Source organism: Callospermophilus lateralis, chromosome 14 (assembly GCF_048772815.1).
Source record: "Callospermophilus lateralis isolate mCalLat2 chromosome 14, mCalLat2.hap1, whole genome shotgun sequence".
NCBI classification, from domain to species: domain Eukaryota; kingdom Metazoa; phylum Chordata; class Mammalia; order Rodentia; family Sciuridae; genus Callospermophilus; species Callospermophilus lateralis.
Genome location: NC_135318.1, coordinates 53770837 through 53788621, shown reverse-complemented (window position 1 = coordinate 53788621; position 17785 = coordinate 53770837). Strand labels below are relative to the sequence as shown.

At 40.1% G+C, this 17785-nt stretch overlaps 1 protein-coding gene across 2 annotated transcripts in view; it reads right to left on the bottom strand.

Moving 5' to 3' along the window:
* The window catches only part of Meis1 (Meis homeobox 1), a 135558-nt gene that overhangs the window by 58063 nt on the left and 59710 nt on the right, over positions 1 to 17785 (bottom strand). For both annotated transcript variants that reach the window (XM_076832945.2, XM_076832946.2), the window contains exon 8: positions 1868 to 2013. In XM_076832945.2, coding sequence (XP_076689060.1) covers positions 1868 to 2013 — 146 coding nt within the window. The remainder of the gene's footprint in view (positions 1 to 1867; positions 2014 to 17785) is intronic.

The window sequence follows — 17785 nt, the reverse complement described above, 5'->3', positions numbered from 1 at the left end:
AGGGGCATCTCAGTTTCAAGTAAAGCCAAAGCTCCCCTGCTGATTGAGATGGGGCTGAAGAAATCCATTCATTTTTCCTGTTCAGTTAAGAAATAGAAATAGTCTGGTTGTGACTTCAGGCTCATCCTGATTCGATACCCTCACTCAAGAGCAGGTTAGCTAGTGAGGAAATAGCATCCTGGCATGTGTACCTTTGACCTATTGCCACTTTTCCTCTAAATGTCATACTATTGTTTTTCATGACATGACCTGGACATCCTAGTCCTCCTTCCCCCAAGTTCAACAGTGATTGATAAACCTCAGTAGGAAACTTGCATGAGGCAGATCTGAGAATACCTTCTTCCTACATGCAACTAGCAGCAGATGAGTAATGGTACCTCAGTCAGATTTTAGGTAAACTTAATATGATACCAAAATTATAACAGGTAAAACAATCTGAATCCTTGACTAACTTCCAGCATTCACCAAGCCGTCAAGTTCATTCAGAAATGCTCAGCATAGTCAAGATACTATTGGGAATCATGGTGGGAAGAAGAGAATGAAAGAATCTATTATTATTATTATTATTTTACTTCTACTGCTCTCGGTTTTCATTTGATTCACCAATGCTGGAACATAAGGATTAATTTATACCTTGAGAATTATTGGAGGCTCAACTTCTATCCAGAGAAGCAGAACCAAAATGGCCTTCAGTCTTCCCCTAGGTTTCCCTCCCTGTCCCAAGACAACTCACTGAGGAGCATGGCTTAGAAAGCAGGCAAGGGAGTGAAGTCAACAGGTTCTAGACATGTTTGTAACAATGCAGAATGAACTTCAATATCTAAGGGGTCATGGGTGGGATGGGAAATGACTTTAAGAAAAGCAAAGTAGGCTAAAAATAGTAACATAAAGGATTTGCTCCTGACATGAATAAAAAAGTTGAGTTTTTAACATTCATTCATCTGTGCAGCTGGGCTACAGCCTGTCTAAATCCATCACTTGTCCCTTATATTGAAAATCCCCCTGGTCAACAATTTTGCTGATTTTTAAAATGTTATTTTATCCATAAATTTTCGTTTTTGTCTTCCTCCTCAGATGTCATCAAATCCGTATGCACTTACAAAAATATCCACCAAAATATTATGATTATAAATATTTTGAACATGAAATTCATTCAGAACAATACCCAAACAAAATAAATCCCCTGGTGGTATAAAGCCCCAAATTTCCAGTTTCTCACATCTCCAGGAGAATTCCTGCAGTGAAAACAGCAATACTCACACAGACAATATAAACTGTTACTCTGCTTGAAAAGTCACAAGGGACTACACAGGAAGAGCTGACTATATATTGCTGTTTTCCTTTACAGTTCTAAATGCAGGGACAACTTTCACTGGGAACTCTGACTCACATGAGTGTTTTGTAATGGAAGCTGGTGCTCTCAAGCCACTTAACATCAAATTATACGATCATCTTGCCATTGCAACATGATTTAAATTTTTGTGGACTGTTCACTGTAAAGGTCCACTAAAGCATTCACTGAAGATATTGAGTCATTCTCTCTAGGGTTTGACTAACTTTCTTTTAAATACTTCAGGGTCACACTTTAGAAAAGCAACATCATTAACACACACACTTAAAATCACAAGTGCACATGAACTCCTAAACCTTATAACTTACAAAGGTTAACAAAATTGCAATAGCGAACTTCAAAGAAAACTCCTCATGTGGGGTACGTAACTAGGAAACAAGTGCTAACACTTTGCAAAAACTGTGCGAACACAGTGATTTAAGAAATATTTCAAGTCCAGAGGGATCATTTATTTTTCTATCAAAACTGGTTCATTGTCCATATTTAGTTTACATATGTCATTTAGAATCCACTTACTGTTAGATGCTGGAACAGCCACGCCCTCATGATATTTGTGGCTACTTTGGGAAAGATGCCACGCTTTTTGTGACGCTTTTTGTCCTTATCAGGGTCATCATCGTCACCTGTGCTGGGGGAAGCTACACTGTTGTCCAAGCCATCACCTGCAAACATAGTGAATCAAATTTTGACTGATGCTACCTTGACATGCTTTATTCAAATAGAATGCCTTTGGATATAAACAAAACCAAAAGAGCAAGTTAAATGATTAATAGTTTCTTTGGTACTTTTCTTTTTTTTCCGAGACAAAGAGAAAGAACAAGGCCTAGGCTCAAAAGTAATCAGGTCTAAAGAACTTCTTCCAAAGAACAGTGCTAAAGGTCAAAGGGAATGGAGGGAAATAGCCAATCTCTTTAGTGGCTTTGTTGCCATGGTAATCATTCCAATCTGCATAGCTGAGACTCACTGAGACTGTCTAACTCTACTAGGGAGTTAAATATGGCGGTAGTCATGAACTGTTGCTGCCTGGGTATTCAAATTCCACATACAGTCATCGACATCAACTTGTGAGAAGATGCATTTAAGATATCAACTATTTCCACCAATCTTAAGACTGGTTAAACAAGGACAGGGAAATGTAGGTAATCCATCATATAAGAACTTTGACATAGGAATGCTTCAAATAGAATAGAATTTTTCTTAGGGAAGAGCATCCAGTTTTATAAGGGAAACCCCCCTGAAATGGTTTTTAAATTAGAAAACAACTACTATTTAAATCAAATAAAGTTATGCTAAATGAATAGTTAAGTTGGAATTACATTACATTAGTAATCCAGGCCGTTTCTAAAATGTCTTCTAGATTTAAATTTTTTGCATCCTGAAGTCACTTGGTAATCTAGTCTTCTATATTGGATCCTAATTTTCCATTTTTTTTTAATAACATTTAAACTGTTTCTTAGAGAATGTATTTTGGCTCTGTGATGCAACAAAATAAAAAAAAGTAGTACTCCTTTTATAATGCCACGTTTAATAAGAAAAAAATATAAAATTTCCATCCATATCATCAGTGTTGAAAATAAGTCACAAGATCCAAATGGAAGTAGCTATTTTTTTTTGTCTTGGTACCAAAATCAAAAGGGAAAACAATAATGGACTCAACCCACTACATTAATAAGTATCAAAGCTTCTGTCAAACATCCCCCTCCAGTGAGCCACCTAGGGCCCTGGTCTGCATGGATGCCTCTGCCTTTTAGAAATGGACTGGTTGATCTGGGTCCAGAAAAGAAGAGCTACAGGAGCCAGGCTTAGAAAAGAGATAACAAATACACCCCAGAGCACATTCCTCTAGTTAAAAAAGTTATTGGAGGGGAATCCGTAGAGTCCAAAGAACTTGGTAACTGTGGTAAGACAGATTTCCCAGTGACTAGACATAAGAACTAGCTTCAGATTCATTTACATGGCTTCATGAACTTCTCTACTTCCCATTTCTTTTCTTGGGGTTCTACATCCAAAAAGAATTCTCTATTTCATTTTCAGTTATGCCAGTCTAACCTATAGTAGTTATGTTAAAACTCAAGTATTTGTAATAACTCCCTCAAGAAACCCAACCCCCGCCCTTGAGAAAAAAAGAAAAGTGATCCACATTTTTATTTTATTTTATGTGTTTTCAATTGCCTTGACTTGAGCAGAGCTGAAGTTGGAAAACTTTGTTGGGTGAGGAACTAATGTCAACATTTCTACTATTATTGTAGCATATGCCACAAATGCCAAACTTTTGCACAGCTTCTGAATTTAAACTTTTATTGGTTTACAATCCATAATTTCACCGTATTTTAAGTGATCTATGTTGTTAAAGGTCCACAGAATCACAGTCTGGATTCTTACTGGAAGAGATCATGAGGACCCCCCAACCCAAAGCTATCACTTCATCAGAAAAGAAAGTCCTGTGTTTGGTGACTGGCTCAAGGTCATGTGGCTGGATGTGGAGCTGTTGGGGTCCATTCTGGACCAGACAACCTCATCCCTAAATCAATGCTCCCTTCCAGCCTACCCAAGTCTTTATTTGCATAACCAAGTGTTTTATGACAAGTCCCCTTGGGTTTGCCTAATAAATTCTTTGAAAGTCCAGTATTTAAAGAGGCTTTTTATACAGAGAAGCAATTCACCATATAAAATAACAATTCATTAAAGAAACATGAGAAAGGAAAACAACCCTCAGCATTTAAATTTTCAATGGGCTAATCCACTTTCAATATGCAAAAGGTAACCAAGGAAAAGAAATATATGACTTGATCATTGATTAAAAATGAAAAGCTTCTAACCTAACAATACTGTTTTTCCCCACCTCTCGTGATTGTTTTCCACCTTTAAAAAAAAATAGCCTTTTTATCCATCTCAAACCCCTTCAGATTAATTTAGCAAGCAATGCCAAGCGCCTGCCTAGAAGAGAATTCATTGATAATTTATGGAAATATCTACTATAATCCAGTGGAGATGACTTTTTTCCAGCTTTGTGCATCAATAGATAATCAAGGCCTTAAAGCAGCCTTAGCTTCCCATTACCTCGGGCAAAAGAATTCCTGAAAGCGTGCCTTGAGGGCACCTGAATTATATACTCCATTAGGGGAGGAAGGTTTTCTGCATTCCATGTGTAACACTCACCAGAACCTTTCCTGTTTATTTCTGCTGTATGAAAGCAGAAGCATTAGGAACAGAATTTTTTAAGTGAAGACTTATGTAGATACAATGGAGAAACCTTTCAAGCAGGAGCCAGATCACCCCCTTCAGTCCCTGGCAGTGACCTCTCCCGAATAAAAGGTTTCTATTACATCATTAGCTCAAGCCAAAAACAGCCTTGGCTTAATGCACAGTTTGTTCTTCCTACTGTTTTTAGGCAAATACAGCTACTTTACTCCCATCTGGGAGGGAAATTACACTGCTGGGTTGTAATCTAAGACAAGATTTTCATTGGAAGCAAATGCTTTCAATCCAGTGTAAATACTGGTGCATGTTCAGAAAAGCCTAGAACAATAAACCCTGCTCCTTTCCGACACAGTCAGGGAAACGGAGACGATGGGGAAGGAGAAGAGCATAATAAAACAGACTATTCTAAAAGCAAACACTTTCATAGATTTTAATAAATTGTTTAACCTCTTCCACTTTCGAAAATTGAAAATTGATCTCGGAACGTCTCGACCCCAGAGGAGAGTCTCAATGGTCAATTGTACCTTTAGCATTTCCATTCACTCTGCAATTTGATACAGTCACCTCTATGCGGTCTCCAGAGGATTTATTTCCTTTTTTTTTTTTTTTTTTTATTTTTAAGATCACTAAACAAACTTGGAGAACCGCCGGCCGACCACACGGCAGCAGGCAGCAGCTCTGAACCACATTTGTAAAATGTCAGCGGTGACTTCATTCCTGGAGCTGACTTCTCTTGCCGCCAAATGAAGGCAAACTGAAAAGGTGGAAATAATCATAAAAATGATGCTAGTCCATAAACAAGCTTACAGCCTCATTAGGATAGCAGTAGGCTCCAGTGGGTGATTTATGCTCGTTTTGCTGATGCTATGAGGAAATGCCATAGGGCGACTTTAGCCAACTGCTAATGGTTTCTGACAGCTTCTTAGCAACTAGTGCAAGCGACGTTGTGGCGTTTGCTAGTGACAGAAACCGAAAATGTCATATTATCTGCCCATGTGTCATGAAGTCCGTGTGGCAATTAACTAGCAGGCCAGTGACTGCGGGGCCACAGGCTCCTGGAAATGGCCTTTGGCTATGCAGAGGCAGCCATGGGGCGCTGAGCGCACACTGACTGCACAGAGGTAACATTCTAATGCAGAAATCCACTCCCTGCGACCTCCTGGGCTCTGATGAGACCAGGCCACTCAAATCCCTTTCTTTCCCCTCACTGAAGTGAAACTCTGGGCTCTTCTCTCTCTAGGCACTGGCTCTGGTGTTATCAGAAGGCTGGAGTGATCTGCTTTGATATGATTATCCGAAAGGCTCTTTAATTGGCAGTACCTGGTTCTATGCTTTTCGGACGCTGGATTCCAAGGTGCTAGCTATTTTTCTGCTCGGTCACAAATTAGTCTAAAAGGATTTAAGATCACTGAAGCACACTCATGGCCTGTCAGATTGCGAGGAGCCAAGGAACTCTGCACAGCAACAAGACACTATTTAAAAAACACCAGGCTTCTAACAGGCAGGGGGAGAATCTTGGCCACACTGTGCAGTTTCCGAGCTATCAAAACCATGCACTATATGTCAAACTGTCAAACCTTTCAGCGTGGGCCATTTGCCCTTTCAAATAATATTTAAGAATTGTTTTTACAAAATTTTATAGGCCATGGTCTAGTGAAAGAGGCCAACCAACAAAGAAAGGAATTTGTACTACAATTCGTCTATGGACAATTTCTTGTGAGACCTGGGCCTGTCCCTACGGAGCAAGGCAGGTGACCTGTGGCAGCTCCCAGGCTGTCAGAGAGCTCAGATTTCAAACACGCTCAACTCAAACATCCCGAGTCGCCTATTTAAGCATGCCAGGGCATTTAGACTGTGCTATCTCCTGCCTTTCAAGGAGGGATAAAGCGGCATTTATCGTATTCAGGCCATTCAATGGGTCAGACTGACCGTGTCAGCAGGGGCTCCTCTCTGGCAGGTCAAAGCTCTGCTCCCATTTTTCTATCCCTACTAATTCCCCCGCCCCAGGGCTGCCAGTCCCAAAAACTTACTGGGAGTGAGGCAAGAACAAAACCCCCCAAAGTGCCCAAGATTTACATCACAACTGATCAGAACTCTTGGTATCATTGGGCCATCAGGTAAAAATAAGGTGGGGAGTCTGTCACAGGGCCCTCTGTAGGAGAGACAAGGCTCCTAATTAGGGATATGAACTTTCAACCACCAGGGCAAATGAATATGTAAGGTTGTGGACCCTCTTGTTTTGCTAGGAGCCAGCTGGAAGCCACCATGGATTCAGGACTCTTTTTTATGACATCTTTGTATGGAAGCTTCATAATTTTGGGTTCTATCTTGTCTTTGACCTTGACTTTTCCCCCTCTTGCTGTGTTTCGGAATGGAGTGTTTCTTACAAAGTCCATAACTATAGCCTTCAACACTGAGTACCTTCTACTTTACATTGAAAGAGGTCTAAGTGGTTGATTCAAAAGCTTGTGAATGCATAGCTCAGGTTGTCAGGTGGCTAATTTTCAGGCAAACAGAAATGTTGTCCCATATTGTGATTGCTGACAAAAAGAAAGCACTACAGTAGGGTGCCTTTTTCTCTTTTCTCCCATAGCATATCTACAATGAGAAAATACGGCACTTGCCCCTAAAGTAGTGTGTAAAACGTTCCTGCCTTTCTAGTGGCTGCTGGCACAAATTTCTCCTCAATATGAAAAGGCTGGGTTTCCTTTGTAGAGGCCTATGCAGGATTGGTTTGGAAAAATGTAAAAATTTCCCCAAACCCACTTCTCCAGCTCCTGGTGGTATCTAGTTAGCCAGAAGTCAGGTGGGATAATGTTTCTATGTTATGTTAAGAGGATAAGTGGTAAGATTTACAGACAGCCCTTCCTCAGGAACCAGCTAGAATACTTCAGAGGTCTTAAGGAGAGGTTTTTGTCTTCATTTAGAATGTATTATGGCTGCCAGAATCATTTTTCCAAAGCACATATCTGCTCATATCACCCTGGCACTTAAAATCCTTCCATGGCTCCCCTTTGCCTTCAGGATAAAGGTCAGACTTTGCAGCCTGGCGTGGAGGGCCTTTCAGGATCTCTCTCCTGGGTGTGTTTGCAGCCTAGCTGTTGCCAAGTCCCTCTATGTCTAGGTATTCCCCTCTCACCTGATCCTGAGCCTACCCCAAGTTCTCATCACCCCATGCAGAGTTCTCCAGATCTTCTGGCATTTTCTTATGCTAGTCCCTCACCCAGGGGCAACCTTCTCTTCCTTCCCCAACAACATGGCAGACTTCTTGGTGACCTTTAATACTCCGCTCAACTGCCATATCTTGTAAGATACATTAGCTGGACTCTGGCTGATTTAGTGAACTCCTCCCCCATACACACACACACACACACACACACACACTCCAGAGTGATTTTTCTTCTCCTGACATTTCTCCATCCTCTGTGCATTGTACTTGACTAAGACTATTGACTTCTGGATATATCCTCTTGACTTGATCATAGGATCTGAAAGCAGGGACCAAGTCATATACTTCTCTGTTCCCTAACCCCAGTGTTACCCTGGTGTCAAGGTTACAACTTGTTTGTTGCTTATTAAATGAAAATGCATGACTGTATTTTTTTTTTTTTTTTTTTGCTGTGTGGAGAAAAGCCATAATTTCAGTTTCCACCTGTTACATTTCTTTTTGAGACATGTATAAATCAGACTCTTGAAAAAGGTTCACCAATGAAATTCGAGAAACAACTATCAGAAAACATAAAAGAAATGCATTCACCGGAGCTAGGATGTTTCCTTGGAAACTTAAGCCTATCTTGGACAAAGAAAGTACTGACAATTAAAGTATCAGAATTATTTATAACATTTACAATAATCTTTCAAAAAATATACCACTACTTCCTGTGATTGTCACTTAAAATGATTTACCTAAAATATTTTGCTGTTTGTGCTTTTTCTTTCGAGCTCAGCTTTACAAAATAAAGCAAAGGCTGTTTCCTTCTGCATGTTTCCCAATGAATTACTTATTTTCTCCTCTTGACACATCTCCCAGTTTTACCACAGCAAAGAACCTCAATTACCTAAAGCAGATAATTTGGGCCTGAGCTCAAACTCCAGACCCACACTGTAAACATCTGGTGATAAATATAAAAACCCTCAGAACTCTGGACTTCCTTGGTTTTTCCCATAGCATTCTTGCACATCTGCCTCAGCAATTTTCCAGCAACAGGTTATCTGAGGACTTCAGTATCTGATACTGTGATACAAATGAAATGTCATAGGATCCTAGGTGACATGAGGAAGGAGCTAGTCAGATATATGAAAATACACTTCAATTCCTTAAGTCTTGTTACACAGTACATTTCATGTACTTCCAAATCTGAGGCTAATATACAAAAATGTAATTATCTAAATCCAATGATTGACTTGAAAGTTTCATTAGGATTCTGTTAACTCCTTGGCCTCCCTTTTCTATCTTTTCCTGGGCATTTTTAAACATAATTTTTAATATCTTCTCATCCTTAGGTGCAGACGTTTTCCTTGGTTTTCTTTGTTCAAAGTGACTTCCCGTTGATTAGAGAAAAACAGAAAAGGAGAGTGCATTCTTATGTTACTTTATTTTGTTACCCACAGCTTTCCTGAAAAATTTGAGGTGATTCTTTTGGGGGAAAAAAAAAATAAGGAATCAGTTGTGGACACCTGCTGTAAAAGGGCTAAGTTCTAGAAGGAGCTCAACACATGTCCTGTGGTAGAGACAGACCAACAGCATTGATGGAAAAGATGGACCTAAGACTAGTGTAGAAGGAGATTAGGAATGCCATCTTGTGGCACTTACAATAACAAATGGCCCCATGTACTCCATGGAGGTTTGCCATGAAGCTTTCCCTTTCTGGTTAAATTTGGGCTTGTCGAATGGGGACAAGAAATTGATAATACTTAACCACGGTAGAATGAGCTCACAGCCTTCAGTGGACTTCCGACATACAGAAACCTAAGAATTGGAGAATCAGAGTCTGTAGAAAGTCCTTCTTTCTGCCAGTGTACTATTCGCCTTCTCTAAAGAGAAAAATGTGGAGTTTAAAAATAAGCCCCACTGGGCATGGTGGCGCATGCCTGTAATTCCAGTGGCTTGGGAGGTAGAGGCAGGAGGATCTCAAGTTCAAAGCCATCTTCAGCAAAAGCGAGGCACTAAGCAACTCAGTGAGATCCTGTCTCTAAATAAAATACAAAATAGGGCTGGGGATGTGGGCTCAGTGGCCAAGTGCCCCCGAGTTCAATCCCTGGTACCAAAATAAATAAATAAATAAACATGAGCCCCATACAGAGAACCATCTTGTACATTTACAGTCACTCATTTTTATTCATCCATTTAACAATAATGCAGTGAACTCTTACTATGTCCCAAACACTCTGAAAACACTCAGAGACACAAAAGGTGAAGAGCATCAGAAAGAGTCTGTTTCCATCAAGTATTCCCGTTAGACCGCACAAACGTTAAACAAAATGATTGCATTAATTAATGTACAACTGCAAAATGAAGCACTTAATCCAAAAGAAATAGAAATGAGCAAATGTGTGAAATAAAGGGAATCACCTGAGGCAGGTGTGGTCAAGAGCAGAAATCTGAAGCAGGGGGAGAAAGTCCACTAGATGTGATGGGCAGCCTAAGACAGAGGGCAGAGGAGAGTGTTCCAGACACCTGGAACAGCCGGCACCAAGGCCTTGTGTGGCACAACAACCACAGCACTGGAACCTGGGAAAGTGGAACAAGATGGGGCAGGGGAGACAGGAGAGGCGAGACCACACAGGGCCTTGTGGGTGTCTGTCCCTACAGCGCTGAGAGTCTGGACCTATCAGCGTATTTCTGTGGAGCTACGGGTGTCCTCTCCCTTGCTCGCCCTAACAGTACCTAAATTTGATCAAATAAAGTCTCACTCCTCCGTGTCTCTTTCTAGTTCAACCTAACATCCTCTGTTACAGTTTGCATCTGGAATGTCCCCCCAAAAGTTAAGTGTTAGGCAATGCAGCAGCGGTCAGAAGTCAGACGACTGGATCGTGAGGGCTCTGACGTCATCAGGATAATCCAGCTGGTGGGTTAATAATATAGATGGAGTGAGAGGTAACTGGGGGTAGGTGGGGCATGGCTGGAGGAAGTAGGTCACTGGGAGGCATGGCCAGCATCTACATATGACCCTGGCCCCTTCCTCTTTTCTTTTTTTTTTTTCTTTTTTTTTTTTAGAAATTTTCTTGTAGAAATATTCTTATTATTTAGTGAATCATTTCTATTTATTTATGGAACCCAGGGGCGCTTTACCACTGAACTACATCCCCAATCCTTTCTAATTTTTATGTTGAGACAGAGTCTCACCAAGTTGCTGAAGCTTGTGGCAAACAGGAGATCCTCCTGCCTCAGCCTCCTGAGCTGGTGGGATTGCAGACGTGCATCACCGTGCCTGGCTAGACAAGCATTACACCCTGACATCAACTGGTAAATAGGTATCCAGGACATTTAGAACCCATTTTCACATGGAAGAGGCAAGTTATGAATGACGTTAGGTCCCAAGGCCAGGCCTGGCAAAGGCAAAGTAATTCAGTAAATAAATGAAGCTCCAGATGACATCTGAGCCCTGAGTGTAAGGAGTCAAAAAGAACAGGAATAAGGAGGAAGTTGAGTTCCTTCTCATATTTCGAAGCATAGAATGCATAGAGCTGCCTACATACAGAGGACAAACAGAGTGATGAATTGGGGTGGGGGGAGGAGAGAGAGAGAGAGAGAAGCAGCTTAGGAAAATATGAGAACATGTGTAATAGCTTGCAGCATTCTTTTTCTGTCTCTTTCTACAGCATCCCCTTCCTGGAGTTTCCAGGTATACAACACTTACCTAGAGGAGGCTCTTGCCCTCCCACCTGGACCTATTCTTCTCCTGCTCTGAATTAACCCCCATCACTTCCCAACAACAACAACAACAAAAATGCCCACCCTTTTAGGATTGTTGACCTAAGCCCAACTTTCAGTGGAAAGCCATCCAAAAGACCAATTTAGATGGAGAAGGAATAACTGATGTTCTTTTCAACTTCCCAGAAGCATGGGGCATTTTTAAAAAACAGATGTGTGAATGCAAATGAATCTGAGTCTTTAAATGGCAGAATTTTAGGCAAAGTAAATAAGCAAGATTTAAAAAAAAAAAAAACAAACATACAGCTTGTGTTGGGGAAGAGAGTTTGGTTTGGTTTTATTTTATTTTTTAATTAACAGATGCTACTCTCACAAAAGAGCCCAGTGTCTTTTCAAATTGATCATGACATTCCATCCCTTGTCCCCACCATGCACCCCAGTTTACCATCCCCCCACTTTATTCCTGCCTAGATTTGGGAGGCCAGGTATCTCTAAACACTCCAAGGTTTTTACAGAATTGTCATGACAGTTAATGATTCCATGGATGTAACACAGCAAGAATACAAGCCAGAGATCTAGGTTGAATATTTGTGTATATATGTAGGTCATTCATAATTTGGGTGTTTATGTCAGAGATTGCCAGCCTGTTGAAATAAATTTGGAATAACTTCCTCACTATAAATAGTGCATTCGATTAAGCTTCTATCACTTCAGGATTCTTCACTGTCAACACAAATAATGTATAAAATGTAACTGGGTGAAAAATTTGGAAGGCATTCAACATAATAACTGAGACCCAGAATGAAAATATTTACTAAATTTTTATGGAACAGAATTTTTTTTTTTCAAAATCTTAATGTGCACTTGAGGAAATTAAATGAAGACAGGGGACTCCCTAAATTTATAAAATGTAAGCATTGTGCATTAGAGTGGGTCAGTATTCACATTTATAGTCTGATTAAGATTTATCTATATAAGTGTTCATACAAATAGGGTACTTTGGACAGATATGGCATTTACTAAGAAATCAGATAAACATTTTTGGTGGGGTGGGCTGCTACCAGAAATTGAACCCACAAATGCTCTATCACTGAACTACACCACTGCCCTCTGCCCGTCAGCCTTTTCATTCTGTTTTTGAGAAAGGGTCTTGCTAAGTTGCCCAGGCTGACCTTGAACTTGCCATCCTCCTGCCTCAGCCTCCTGAGTAGCTGGGTTTATAGGCGTGTACCATAACACCTGGCTGTACATTTTTTTTAAGATAGAAATACCTTTTTCTAATAATTGAATATGACTTTTTGACTTGAATTCCCTGCAGGGGAACAACAATAAATTAGTTGCCTACACACAGAGGACAAACAGCAGTGATGAACGGGGGTGGGGAGGAGAGGAGAGTGAGAGAATGAGAGAGAGAGAGATATCTTACTCTTTTTTTCATCCATTCAGCATTTTTTTTTTTTTTACAACTAAACACCATGGAAAATCCCTGCAAAAACAGCATAACTTCTTAATAGAGTCTTAGAAACGTCAGGATGTGAGTATGCTGCAAAATATTACTGAAATCTACATATTGCACTAACAGTAAAACAAAATGGAAATCCCCCAACTTTGTTTCTAAGAAAATAAAGAAAATACACTTGAAATGCAAAGGTAAGACAGTGCCGAAGTCATGAAGTTTGATTTTGAATCAACAGCTCAGAAAGCCTTTTGAGAACCAGCACCTAGCCTGTTTCGTCAAGTTCTTTTAGTAATGCAAGTCCATTACTTAAAAAATAATCTCCCCAAATATCAATGAGTCATATATTAATGAATGAGCATAAAGTTCTATATAATCATGAAAATAGATTTTTTTTTTTAGGAAAAAAGAAAACAGATGTCACACTTGGGACCTTATAGACAGGCAAACACACACACACACACACACACAAACACACACCACATACACATATTTTCATGATGCCTCAAAAAAGTTTGCTTATTTTAAAACTTCTATAGTACTTTGTGTGTTTGTTATTAGGCATGCATATGCATACATACATACACTTTTACACAGATAGGATAGTGTTAGGGTCTGTAAACAAGTCTGGATGGCGCCTGGCAAAATGCCAGGGGGAGTGGTCTGTGAAGTAACGCCATCGAGCTATTAAGTGTGGAGATTCCTTATTGGTTGACTGCTGTATCTAGTTTATGTTAATTAAGATAGGCTGTGTGGAATGTATAAATACCTCTGTTGTCCTACAATAAATGGCTCCCACTCCTGCTGTATCAATGTACACAAGTTGCTCGTCACCCCCCGGCTATTTTGCCCAGCCAGCGGGCTGCAGCAGGATAGTGCTTATTTATCTAAGAGTTCACTTTCTCAACAAGACAATTACCAGATGAATGCTTGAAAAATGGAATTTTTTAAAAAAAGTTTCTGAAATCCAGATTAGCAATAATGGTTCTCAACTTTAGCTACATGTAGAATCATGTTGTAGCTTTTTTTTTTTCTTTTTCTTTTTCTTTGGGTACTGGTGATTGAACTCAGGGCCACTTGACCACTGAGCCACATCCCCAGACCTATTTTGTATTTTATTTAGAGACAGGGTCTCACTGAGTTGCTCAGCACCTTGCTTTTGCGGAGGCTGGCTTTGAACTCATGATCCTCCTGCCTTCACCTCCTGAGCTGCTGGGATTGCAGACGTGGGCCACTGTGCCTGACATGTTGTACCTTTTATAAATCCTGGTGCCTACATGGCACTGAAGACCAATTCAATGAGTATTTCAGGGAGTAGGCTAAGAAAGATCCCAGTATTAGAGATTTTTGTACCACCACATTGAAAACTAGCAGATAGAACCATAGATTTTTTTTCTGGTAAAACCCGTACACCTTCTATAGATCAATGACCGAAGATGCTCAATCAAAGAGAGTTACATTTATTTCATTTGCAGTTCTCAAATGTTTGCTCATCTGATTTCTGGCCTTGTGGTCTGTACACTGAGAGCTTTGTAAAATAATAATAATAATAATAACAACAACAACAACAACAACAACAACATGATATAGAAGCAAAAAATAAAAAAATTAGAACCTAAGAGGCATTACATACTAGGGACCTTTAACATAGTGAAAAACAACCCCATAAATGCTTAAAAGGCTGTGCAGAACCTCTTTAAAATATATAACACATAGCACATATGTGAAAATATCTAACACATAACTCACATGTCTACTGACTTCGAATTACATTTAAAGTATTTATTATAATCAGATATAATAGAGAATATGTACAGCCTGAAAATATTTTCATCAAAATACCCTTAAAATTGTAATATTTTTAAACGTAGGATTCTGTTCATCTGGACCACATCATTCTTGAAGGACACCAGATAAACCAGCATGCTGTGTCTGTACTCTGTAGAAACTCTTTCCACATGAGTACCCTGTCTTTGCTGCTCTGTGTGGCTAGAGGGCCTACAGCCTTCATAGCAATGACTGTGAGGCATTGGTTAAATGTAATGCAACCCGTCCACCTTCTGACTCTCCTTGGCTTCCTGGGAACCTTCTCTCAAGACACTCATGGGGACACTCTCCTCTTCCTCCCTCACGGATGCCCTTTTATTCTGTTCTCATTGGTAAGGAAGTATAATGGAAGACAGGGTTGCAGGTAGGGCCACTGGACATTTGAAAGGGGAACACACTGTGAGAGAACAGGACTCAGCAAGGAAAATGATGTGAAGTAAGGCAGAATTTGGAGGACAGGAAACGCCAAGTGTCAAGGGAGGAGAAAGAAATGCTATTCTGTCCATGGAGATTTCTTTGCAAAGGAAGTAAAATGAGGCAAGGCTTTGAAATGTGAATTACTGAGTGTTTGGGAGACTAAAGATATATTAAGTATAGTTAGAAGTAAAATAGGTAAGAAATGAAATTGCAATGAAAGAATGAATAATAATAATAATAATAATAAAGCTTCGCTATCCTCTGATTACAAAGCCACCTAAAAACCCAAGCAGAGGTTTGAGAATCACTGGCATGCATCTATTATTGCACCTAATGCGTTTTCCTTTGATTAAGGAGATTCCAGTTCTTTTGTGGATTTGTAGTGCCACTCACACCAGCCACTCGATTAATTAGGGACAAGTGCTTGCCTTTCAATAAGCGTACTTGGCAAACCGGTGGCTTCAGTTTGGTGGGCAGAGTAGATAAGGCTAACCTTCTAGAGCAGCGCTATTTACTTTCATGTGCACACAAAGCACCTGGGATTTTGTTAAACTGCAGGTTCAGATTTAGCAGCAAAGATCCTGGGATTCTGCATTTCTTACACGCTCCAGGGTCTGTGCATGCTATGCTGCCAGTCTAGGAGCTCACTGTGACTCTCTGCAAGATTCTGGAGAAGCTTCTTCTCCGAGCAAATAAAGCTGGGTGCGTTGGGAGCACACGTCTGCCTCGCTGAAGAGGAAAACAGGAATGGTCTCTGGCTACTCTGTGCAGTGAAGACTGTACATGCACTTGCTGGACAAGAATGGACACAAGGCTACTTGGGCCTCATATTTTAAATAGGTGACATCAGTGATGTTTCTCAGACTAACCGGCACAGCAGAAAAAAGGTTGAATCAGGATTCCTTCTGTTAGTGCCACAGATCTTGCTCCCTAGTATCTCTTTACCTTGTAAGATTCCTCACTTCTTGCCTCCACCTTGGAGGTACTGTAAGAGGATAGTGTAGTCCCTGGACTCAGATTGTCTGGGTTTATGTAAATCCCATCTGTACCACTTAATAGCTGTGAGACCCTGGGAGAGCTGTTCAACCTCTCTAGGTCTCTCTTCTGTCCCTCTGGAAAGAGTGCACACAGTCATAGTACTGACACCGACAACTAAGAGTTGTTGGGCATGTTAAATAAAACAAGCTGCTTAAGAGATGTTTGACACTTCACCTGGCAGCAGCGACTTGGCTCAGTGAAAGTGAGTACTTGTATTTTTTGGGCTAATGGGAGCTTTCTTTGAGCAGGGAGACAATCTGAAGCCCCTCACCCAGAGCTTTAAGACAAGTATTGCTACTCCTGCCATCCCATTCCCATTCCTAGGGGTCCGACCATCCTAAAATACCCACACCCACTTTCCTATCCATCACTGCACACTTCTCTCCTCTTCCTTCCCTTCCTTTTGTTTCTCTTTCCTTGTCTTAAAACCCTGGAGTGAGCTAGAACTCTGTAAGTGTACTTCAGAGTAAAATGGCAGTGTTACCTGGATCATCCCATTGCACAGAGCTGGCTGCCTACTGGTGGATGGGGACACAGTAAAGCAACTTTTACTAGTATAGTTGTCCCCTTGTACCCTCAGGGGACACCTTCCAAGATCTCTACTGGATGCTAGAAACTAAGATCAGTGCCAGACACTACACATGCAATGCCTTTTCCTGAATGTGCATCCTTATGATTAAGTTTAATTTATATATTAGGCAAGTGAAAGATCAACAACAATGACTAATCACAAAAGAGAACAATTATGACAACATATTGTAATAAAATTTACTTTAAAATGATGAAAAACAATGTATTATTTCTTTCTGGAACTTTCCACTTAATATTTTCGGATCATAGATGACCTTGGGTAACTGAAACTGTAGAAAGCAGAACCACAGATAAAGGGGGACTACTATGCAGGTTCTTATTTCCCCACACAAAAAAGGTTAATTCATAATAACTTGCCCTCTGGACTCTACATAATATTTCTGTAGCAGGCGTTAATGGCAAGGGTTTTTGTTTTACTAACATGAAAAAAAGTTCTGTCATTTCAGAAAATACCTTTGAAATCCAGGAAAAGTGACATGCACTATAGAAAAAATAAGCCAAATTTTCCATCGCTTGTTTAGATAGTGAGAAAAATAGAAATACTAAAAGCTAACATTTATTGAGCACTTACTAGATATTTGAAATTATACATGACATTGAACTTAGGTCAAATAATCCTCATAAGAGCTTTAGAAATTAAAGTGAAATTTGTTATCATGATAGAAAAAGGAAGGAAAAGAAAAGAAAAAAAGTCAATTTCTTCTATATTTAAAAAACTTCTTTCTTGCCAGGTGCAGTGGCACATGCCTGTAATTCCAGCATCTGAGGAGGCTGAGGCAGGAGGATTGCAAACTTAGGGAGACACTGTTGCAAAATAAAAAAGACAAAGGGTGTAGCTAAATAGTAAAGAACCCCTGGGTTCAACCTTCCAGTACAAAAGAAAAGACAGAAAGAAAGAAAAGGAAAGAAAGAAAGAAAGAAAGAAGAAAGAGAGAGAGAAAGAGAAAAAAAGAAAGAAAGAAAGAAAGAAAGAAAGAAAGAAAGAAAGAAAGAAAGAAAGAAAGAAAGAAAGAAAGAAAGAAAGAGAAAA